This window comes from Temnothorax nylanderi, unplaced genomic scaffold, assembly GCF_030848795.1.
Source record: "Temnothorax nylanderi isolate EJ_2023f unplaced genomic scaffold, tnyl_v1.0 TNYL_tig1428_pilon, whole genome shotgun sequence".
NCBI classification, from domain to species: Eukaryota; Metazoa; Arthropoda; class Insecta; order Hymenoptera; family Formicidae; genus Temnothorax; species Temnothorax nylanderi.
Genome location: NW_027250490.1, coordinates 1 through 10,838, shown reverse-complemented (window position 1 = coordinate 10,838; position 10,838 = coordinate 1). Strand labels below are relative to the sequence as shown.

Genomic DNA, 10,838 nt, shown 5'->3' with positions numbered 1-10,838 from the left:
GTTTTCTGAAAAGTTAGAGTATCTAAATAAATCGTCATATATTATTTGAAAGTATTATTTTTTTTTCCAGAAAGCAATCGTAGCATAATAATTAGTTAATGTAAAATTTAGCAAAAAGGAACAAGTAAATGAAAGTTTATTATTAACAACGTAGTATACGTTTCCGTATTTTGTTTGATTTTATTATTATAATAGTATATAAAATACATAGTCTCTTGATTTTCACATACATGCTATTTAATTAATTAAAATTAAAAATATATTTTATCATATGTGTATTATAGGAACTAAAATTATGATACATTTTCAAGCAAAAACAGAAATATTTTTATAAATGTTTTCTCAAAATATGTTAATAAAATAAATCAATTTTTTTCAATTAACAAAAATATTTTTATAATAAAAATACTGTAATAAAAATATTTCTTTTACAGGTAATAGTTTCTAAATTAATATTCCACTTGTATCACTCTTTTTTAATCAGGCTTTATTGTTCAATTTTGTTTATCTGATTAACTAATTGAAAAAATAACATTTTATTATAGTATAGTATGTAGATTATAAAAACTAAAAAAATGTTTTTAAGTTCATTCATAATTCTAAACTTATATATATAATTTCTCTCAAGATCGATTATTAAAGTAAATAAACTTTTTTAAAAAAACAAAAAAAAGGAAACATTTTTATAATAAATCTAATTCTTCGATGCTTTATTATATGTATATTTTCATACCAATATTTCACCGAATAATGATCTTGATGAAAATGATACATTAGTACCGCTATTTTTTAGCATTTTTTGCATTTTTTGCGTTCTTTTACAATGTAATTGTACATCCAAGTCTTTATTACTGCTGGCTGACGATGTTTTAAAATATTGTTGCGTGTTTTTAATGCAATTTCTTGTAAAGAAGGTAATTTAATTTTTAAAGAAGGATTGTTAATAAACTTGTTAATAATTTTTCCAAATAGGAAAAAACCTGTTTTCTTTTCTTCTTCCGTCCAACGTATTCTTATGGTCTTTCCATAAGGAGGTGCTAAAAATAAATTATTATGTACAAATCGATAAATTATTATGTACAAATATTGTCGAAAATGGAGATAAGTATACATATAAATTAAAAAATATATTGTCAGAAATTAAGATAAGTAATAATTTTAGTAAGAAAAGAACATTTACAATTTTTTAAATAATTTTATTTATCATAACTACAATATTGAAAGTGACTTACTGCACCGTTTCTTTTTTTCAGTACATTCTTTGCCTGAATTACTTTTTCTTTTTATAGTATGGTTATTTATATTCTTTTGTTTTAACAAAGTCTTCTCTGAATTTGTAACATGTGGCAATGTGGCACTTTCAGTTTCATCTTCGATTATATTATTAAGAATGAATTTTACATGAAAAAAAATATAATAAAGTTTTATTTTCTCATTTATGATGTATAATAGATTAGGTTGCATCATATAAAATTGCTGTTTCTATTTATCAAAAATGCTATACTTATATAAAAAAATAAATACCATCAAAGTATGCAATATTAGCATCAATTGTGCATTCTATTTTTTAACAAATTTAGGATTTTTAGACTAAACGCAAATAAATATCGAGTTATCAAATATATTGAATATCAATAATCCCATATGGTGCAACTTAATATAATTGCCAAATATAATATTTTAAAAGTTTATATTTCTCGTAATTACTCTAAAACTGTATATAAGTTATTAAAATACCTGTGCTTTGAATTTTATTAATACTATTCTCTGAAGTATTAATATCTCTTGTACTGTCAGATATTATCGAAGTGTTTGTAGTATCAATATTGTTTGTAGAATTTGTAGTGTTACTTGCAGATATATCTTGAGTTTTCTCTAAAATTTGGGCCATATTTAAAATATCTAATTCCGGTACAGGTTGTCTGTAAATATTTTTATGTATATCCTTATGATGACCCATAAAATCGGCAACACGAGAAATTTCAGTATCTGGTAAATTTGCACATTTGGTAGCCATATCTTTACGTAAAATAGTTCCTCGTAAGCTTTTTCTGTTCTCAGCTCCACATGCATTAGAAAATTCACGCATCAATTTACTCGCCCTTAAATACATAAATCGGTTTTTATCTGTACCAGGTAATCCGAATATATATGGATTTTTAGAGCTTACTCCTGCCAACTTTCGATATTTTAACAATACTTCTATAGTCTCTTTCATTTTCGTATTTAAAATGACCGGAACATTGCGATTTAATTTGCCACGAATAATGAAACGAATGTATTTTAGAGCAGACTTTTTTTCTTTTTCTGGTAACTTCTTATATAATTCATCTTTTTCTGTAATGTTTATAAAGTTTTTATAATCAACAATATAAGCTCTCTCTATTTCTCCTGCTCGGCGCCGATTAAAGACTTGAATTATTATTAATATTGTTTCAGCGAGTGACTTCCAAGTATGAAAGGTAAATTCATTTTTTATTTCTCGCATGCAGGATATTCTTTTTTCTTCTAAATAGTCAGTTAACTTTTTGATATCTGATGTTTTTGGGAGATTTACTATTTTTTTTCGATCGTTGTTATTTTTCGTTTCTGCAACTGTTTTATTAACAGTACTACCATATTCGACTTCTAAAATCTTGAGAAAATTTTTGGCTAGTTTTTGTTTTTCATATTCATGTTGTTTAATAAATTCATTGATTAAGATCTTACATAATTTTTTTAAACATGTACCTAAAGTTGTAGCATTATATGGTATTTCATATGATTCTGTATCTTTATTATATTTAGCAACTATATTTACTGCTTCTATAGCGATATCATAATATTTCGGATCAAATAACATTTGTAATTCTTCTATTTTTGATTCAATTGATCTCACTGCTTCTAAAAATCGTCCAACAAGTCGTAACTGTTGTCGTATGTGATCTCCTAAATGCTGTAATCTATGAATTTGACAAAGGTAATTTCCATATAGTATAATAAGTAAGTCATATTTTATTAAGTTGTAAATATTATCATGTCGCATTACTGGAAGAATATCTTTTCTTAATTTAATGCTTGCTCGATTATGAACAGATTGTGCAGCACTTCGTGCTAGTTTCAATATATTTCGAACTGTATCTTTTTTCTTAGCGCAAATACGATAATGATGCCTGAGATTATGTATTGCATAATGGCCTTTACAATTGGAACATGGCAAGAAGTAAGAACCACATTGTTTCTCGCTTTTAGTAGGTCTTCTTATAACAATCATAGAACCACTATTTACATCTGCTTGTGTGTTAAATTTAAAGTTACCCTTTTTTCTTATTTGACTTATCACTTCTCTCCGTTCCCTAGATTTTTTTGGAAGTGATAAGAACTTTTTTACTTCTTCTTCATTTTTGTGTTTCAACTCTAGATGCCGAGCAATTTTAGTTTGCATAGTATTGCAGTAAAAGCAAAAATTAGATTTTTTATCTCCTTTTGGCCCTCGAGACAATTCTACAAATAATTCATCATCTTTAGAGGTTCTGTATTCTACTAACTCATTGTTTTGGCGCGCATGCCAACAGGGTTCATATCCTGCACCAATAAAAAATCGCGCTACCGAACGGGCGGACCAATCCCGCGCGTCCCTTGGCGCGGACATCTCATGTTTCAAAGCCGGGGCAAATCGTTCAAGAACATTCGGTCTGAACTATAGTGAAACCAGTTCAGAGGGAGGAGAGAGAATTTCGTTATCTCTAGGGTGGGAAGTTCATCCGGACGAGGCCCCGACATAATTAAGATCGAACTTCACTTGGTAAGTTCGTTTAATCTTACAATTATGTCTAGGGGCCTCGTCCGGATGAACAATAATAATGTAGATGTTCAAAGCGTGCGATTTGCCGGTTACCTATTAGGGCAGGAAGTGTACAAAAGTTTCGGTTAGAATAATTTCGTCACTTATATTCGGACAAGGTTTGTACATAAGGTGCTTCGGTACCCAAGTAGAACAAATCAGTCATGAAAATATCAAAATGACATCATTCTGTAATCATTTTTTACGCGTCATCATGACGTCAAAATGGCCCATTAGAAGCATTTAATCTTGATTAATCACTACTTCTCCTTGACTTTTATTTGATCTTTTCGTTCTATTTAAGAATATACTCGAAATATGTTATGAAAACTGAAGAAAATTATGACTAATCATGCAATTTGTAACAATATATACTGTTACATATATCACGAGTCTCGTAAAACAGCATGTCACAAGTCAGTCATTTCAAACTGATTCTTGACGTTGACCATATGATGACATAAAATTCATCATTTTAATGTCATCTTGACGTTTCTGTGATTAACTTGTTCTACTTGGGTACATTACCCAGCAAACCACAATATGTAACATAGATATATATGTAATATTACGCGATGTTGCATGTAATATTACTTGTATGGGTAAATGTTACGTACTGGTACGGCTCTATGTCAGCAACTTTGAATGTATCATTTACATATCAAATATATTTCAAATGATATATTATTGCAATGTAACATAGACGTCTATGTTACTTACTTCTATATGTGACGTAATATAACATTAGTGTATATGTTATGTTTATATAATGCAATATACATGGGTATAAAAATGGATATTGTTCTATCTACTTATATTTTAATTCAAAATGGTATAAATATTTGTTGCGGATAAGAATCTTTATCTACAACAAATATTTATAGCATTTGAAATTAAAATATAAGTAGATAGAATAATATGTTTATTTTTATACATAAGAACTGTAAGTAAATATATATTTTTTTATTATTATATTACAGTATTATTAACTTTATTATTGCTCATTATTTTTATATACTCATTGATTTAATACTTGCATTTGATAATTATATTTTGCAAATAACCAGTCAATTTTTAAAACAATTAACTTATTATGTATCTTAAACTTTTAAGATGTTTACATTAATTTATACATTACATATTTTAGTAAACAATATTAATAAGTGATATGAAAATATTTATTTGTAGTTACATCTTAATATATATAACTTTGGCACTAACATATAAATATAGTAAATATTTAAATAGTACTTATTATATTTCATATATTTTCCACACATATAAAACATAATTATGACAAGGTATTATATCACAAGTATGTCAGTTTGTCTCATCGGAACACAGTCTCATCGGAATATAATTCCTCATATAATGAAAAAACTTAATTATCCATAGTTGACTGCATATATAACATTTCTTATAAATATATTATTTTATTTAAACTTAGACTAACGTATATACTTTTTGTTATATCGATTGGAATACAAATGGGAAACTATAAGTCTTATAAACTTTGTGACAAAATTACAAAAATGTATGAAAATGAAAATATATATACTGTATATATATTTTTCTAACAATACGTTCATTAAAATAAATAAAGCTACTAATTGCACCTTATTTTGTAACTTAAAAACAAAAAGTTTTTTTAAATTTTTGGTTATGACGTTATATCAATGAAGTACCAACAAGCAGTCACGTAGTAGATTATGTCTCGACCGTGTTGTGTGCATCAGGCTCGTCATCAGGTAATATCTTTTTATTTTCCCGACCATATCGCAGCTTGCTAAGACGGAACCATTCGCTTGCTGTAGTCTCGAAGTCGCATTCGTCAATACCCTTGGCTCTTAACACACCTAATAAAATAATAAATAGTATAGTTAATATTACAAATAAAATTCTTACCAATTTAGACAAAGAATAAAAATATGCAACTGGTTAAAATAGCTCACTTTTTAAGATGCAGATACATTTCAAATCGCACATGCGATAATTATTCCTGCGACCATACCAAGAACAGGCTATGCCAAAATTATTTGTAAACAAACGGCTCATACACCGTTGCACTATATTTTTGGTGCTTTTTCCTCCGATTTTTTTCATAAATTCGACCTTAAAAGCGTATAATTTAATTAAACCATAAATACATTTAATTATACGTAATTAGATAAATAATAAATTAAATGTATGTCAACAAGTTAATTAACGCCGAATGCTACATATTTAAATATATCCCAGTGAAAACAGTATATAATATTATTTATATTATTTATATTTAAAAATTAACTTACAAAATTCGATCTTGTTTCAGCAGTTTCCATGCTTTCCTCAAATTTTTTAAGGTTCTGTATGGAATTAATCGGAAGTATGTCATCGAATATAGGCTCATTTTCCACATTAATATTGCCTCTTTCTAAAGCATTCAGTCTTTTGTCGATGCTTCTTACGTACTCTAACGTCTCTACACAAATATTAACCAGTTTCTCTGAAACAAATAAATTAATACAAAATATAAATTTGCTATTACCATATTGCTCTTGATCAAGACGCACAAGGCATTTTCCAGCAAGAGACACAGATGACACAGTGTAACAGAGAATCATTTCACCTTTGTTTAATGACAGATAACAAAGATGAAAAGACTCACTATGTTACACTGTATCAACTGTTTCTTGCTGAAAAAGCCCAGAGTAAGTTAAAACGTTAAATACTTATAACTTGTATATAATAACATAATAAAGGTAAAACAAGATTCTTAATAGTTTAAAAAAAATAATTTTGGATTCTTACTTTTTTTATTAATTTGTTCAGGTTCAACTTCATTAGAATCCGATTCATTAGAATCATCAAGCTGAAGTGAATCTTGTGGTGGATCAACTATTTGTCTTTGTGATTTACGAGACAGTGAACGGTTTGGTGTAAAGTTTTCTTTGGCGGCAGTTGGTGAGACTTTTTCATATGAAGATTGCTTTTTATTTGAGAATTGTTTATCACACAAAGATTCTTTTCCGGATGAATCCCGATTTTTATCTATTTTTAACTTCTTGTGTGGAGCGTGAACTTTTTTTAGTGGATCAACTATTTGTCTTTGTGATTTACCAGACAGTGAACGGTTTGGTGTAAAGTTTTCTTTAGCGGCAGTTGGTGAGACTTTTTCATATGAGGATTGCTTTTCATGCGAGAATTGTTTATCACACAAAGATTCTTTTCCGGATGAATCCCGATTTTTATTTATTTTTAATTTTTCATGTGGAGTCTTAGATAATTGCGGAGGTAAATCTATAAAATGTGATAAAAGTTAGTAGAATGTGAACAGTGTGTTTCACACTAAATCGTTGATACAATATTCAAATAAATATAAAAATTTTATTTTTAAAAGGAGAACTTTCGAAGACACCTTATTAAATTTCGAAGATTCGAAGTTAACTTCGAAGCTTCGAATTATTTCGAAGTTCGAATATTGATACTTTCAAAGCAAATCACCAGCTCTAATTTCTAATACAATAGAAACAAAATATAATTTTGTAAAATTAAATTACCCGAATCGTCATCCGTATTGTCATCGGAAGCATCATATGTATCATGAAAGTGTTTTTCGTGTACAATTCTTTTCCCGCGCCCTCTGATTTCATCACAGGAAGTTGCATAATTACTATCTTCTGCTTTTTTCCGTGCCTTTTCTAAAGTCTCTGTAAATATAAAATTCTGTATTAATATTGCATAATTTATATTTAAAATAATTGCCACTATAATATTAAACATACTTACCACAGTAACATTCTACTTTAACATCAAAAAGTAACCAATCAGCCTCTGGTGGACTGTTTTTTTTTATAAAGAAGGTAGCATTCTTAGTTGTTGGCCATCTACATTGAGTACAATCTTTTGTAAGCCACGAAGTCGGAATTTCCGAGTACGTCCCTTCTTTGGGAAATTGTACAACCGCATACGGAAAGCTCATTTCGTCTCACAGTGTGATATCTTCAGTACAATCATATATGTATATATATTTATATAATAAATAACACAAAGAGTATAAATAGTACAATAAGAAATACATTATATTAATGTAATCAACACACATAGACGTACGTTTTATTTGCTATCGTTATAGATTTAATGCAATAAGCTAATAACTATACTTGAATTATCATCAGAAGACATAACATTATCTGCTTTTAAACATTTACGTGAAATTTCGTCAGCTGTAACAATTGCATATGGCAAATCTGCTTGACTACCAGATAACTCATAAATTCCTACCAGCGTTGAATCACATGGAGAAATAAAAAATGGTTTAATAGAGAGATGTTGCTTTACTCTAAAGTATAGAATATTATTTTGTAAATAAATATTATTTACTGTAGCAATTGTACCGTTTGTCAGAATACAACAGTTATTGCAATTTTTGGACGATAAGATAAATCCATCAAATTCTACCCTATTCACTCTCGTCTTATTTTTATTATAATGAATTATTGGATAATCTTTTGGAGGATTTGAAAAACTTTTTTCAATGTTTCTCTTTTCTATATTTCTATTAGCTATTTGTTCTAGAGGTTTGCTACTAACTTTTAACGATTTTTTTATTGTATACAAGTAGTTTTCAAATTTAAAAGCAGAATAAGAATCGATTGTTCCAAACCGTTTAACATCCTCACATATATGTAGTAAATTGTGCACATTGTGTGATAAATATTGATCTCCGTAATACTCGCGGAATTTTCTAACAAAATATTCAAAAAGAGATTGCGCGTAATCAAGCAAATGCTTATATTGTTTATCCGATACAATTCTTACAGCAACGCATAGACAGGTTAAGTGTATGTACAGCTTGGTAGATAGCACATTTTTTGTTATAATTATTCCTGTATACAGTACAAAAAGTTTATATTCTGTCGCTTTCCACCGATCTAGATCCAGCAAATGCCTTGGACGACGTGCAAATTCTATGGGTATAAACATTTTTAATTTGCTGTTACGTTTTGAGCTTATCTAATAAAACGGCAGTCAATCGTATATTTATTGCACCTTTAATCCAAATTCGAAGTATTGTTTTACCTACACCAAGAAAAATAAGATGCATACAGTCTAAGGGAACGCCTGAAACCATTCCAATGTCTAAAGTCTCTATAATGGTTGGTCGAGTTAAATATTTTTCAGCGTGATGTTCCTCATGCTGTCTACTTCGAAATGACTGATCCGTTCTCAAGGTTGAATTTTGTTCTAAAAATACGACTTTATTGTGGATAAATTCACCTTCTTGTATACACTTAGTGCAGCTAAAATAACCTGTGTGACCTTTAATACCACAAATTAATGACTTTGCTGGAGCATCACATATTATAGCATTTAATTTAATACGAATAATCACTTCATTAATATTCAAACCGGTATCAAGAATGGGTTTTGCTTCTTCTACAAATGGTTTTAGAAAAACATCGACATCTTTTGGTTTCGTATTACCATGATAAATGCCTATAATGAATGGTTTAGTATAAAAATCTGCAACTATAGCACCTAAGATCGGCCAAAATTGACTACTTGAACTTTTCGATATAGGTAAACCATCGATATTAATATTTACTTTCAGCTCCGCTGGATACAATGTTTGGAAATATATTTTAATCGAATGTCTCAAACCTTCTGCTAGTCCAAAGTGAATATATTTTCCGTCATTCATTTTTATTATTTGTGAAAATGTATTACGTGGTGTTTTCATTAATGTCCTACAATCAACTGGAACGCTTAAATTTCTTTTTAATAAAATTTTTAATATACCATTTACGGCACTCTGACTAATATTGTGTTCAGCTACCCAAAATCTTAAATCATCTTCTATAGAATTGTCAATATTTAAAGTGTCTTCTAATGATAAACTATCACTATTCGTAGAATCTGATTCATCTTCATTAAAAGTGTCTTCTGATAATAAACTGTGTAAATCATTATTCGTAGAATCTGATTCATCTTCATTAAAATTGGAACTTATATCCAAATTACAATTATTAATACTTGCATTGTCAATATCTAAATTACAGTTATTAATATTTGTACTATCTCTTTCCTCTGTACGGTTTTTTTTCATATTTTGGACGTTACTATTGTGCAATATAATTCTTCGTTTTTGACGTTGAAATAAATCAGAGAAATCTTTACGTGACATAATTATTCATAAACCTAACTATTTTTGAAACAATGAGCAGAATATATATATATATATATATATATATATATAATATGTATATTATATACATATATGACGTACTTATCAATATTTTACAGAAGCACACTCTGAAATATATTATTTATGCCCATTACATACAAATTACAACATCAAAACAATATACAAAAAACAAATCAATTCACAACTAATTTTATAATAAAAAGATACATTTCAGTGAACTTGGAAAACTAATTGACATGATTTTTTACTATATAGCAGCACACATATAGTACGAATAAGTACATTTGCAACATCTAATCTCCGTGAAATACAAGTTGTAAAACACGTTACAAAATATATTAGGAAACATATGTAAAGATGATTTAGAAAGTGTCCAGTATAATATAGTGTAAAATATTAAATAATACATTAATAATAATTTAAAAAATATAGACAATTTAATGTAAATATTAATTAATTAATAAAATTTTAAACCGCAATGGTATTTAGGGGTTAAAACGAGTTGTTCTTTCTTTCCGAAAATGTAGTCGGTGATTGGGTACGTGGAATGTACAGAGACAAAAGGAGATATAATTGAAAGTAGAAGTAAAAGTAAATTAAAACATAACCCTTACCTTTTACTGAGAAGTATTCAATTATTAAATATGATTTGTCATCCACCTTTTTAATAGAGAATAAATCGATATTCCAACAGGTTAGGTATGTATATTTCTCTGTGAGGGATATGCCACACCACGAGACACGCGGTTCGTGCGTATTACGATCGTGGCCACACCACAATAAAATCATAATCAAAAACAAGATATGAAGGGCATTGAGATATTTAAA

The 10,838-nt window shown here is 28.3% G+C and overlaps 1 protein-coding gene across 3 annotated transcripts; it reads right to left on the bottom strand.

Moving 5' to 3' along the window:
• Positions 1-5,062: 5,062 nt before the first annotated feature.
• LOC139787325 (uncharacterized) lies at positions 5,063-10,110 on the bottom strand. 3 transcript variants are annotated; one of them, XM_071726393.1, is made up of 7 exons: positions 10,092-10,110; positions 7,592-7,804; positions 7,363-7,512; positions 6,614-7,102; positions 6,115-6,308; positions 5,776-5,935; positions 5,063-5,679 (listed from the first exon to the last, which is right to left on the bottom strand). In XM_071726393.1, exons 2-7 carry the CDS (start codon positions 7,782-7,784, stop codon positions 5,531-5,533), a joined length of 1,335 nt encoding a protein of 444 aa, XP_071582494.1. In that variant the 5' UTR covers positions 7,785-7,804; positions 10,092-10,110; the 3' UTR covers positions 5,063-5,530. The 3 variants fall into 3 exon arrangements, with proteins under 3 accessions (XP_071582494.1, XP_071582492.1, XP_071582495.1); XM_071726391.1 differs by lacking the exon at positions 10,092-10,110 and having other exon boundaries at positions 7,592-8,797; XM_071726394.1 differs by lacking the exons at positions 6,614-7,102; positions 10,092-10,110 and having other exon boundaries at positions 7,592-8,797.
• Between the last annotated feature and the right edge of the window lie 728 nt (positions 10,111-10,838).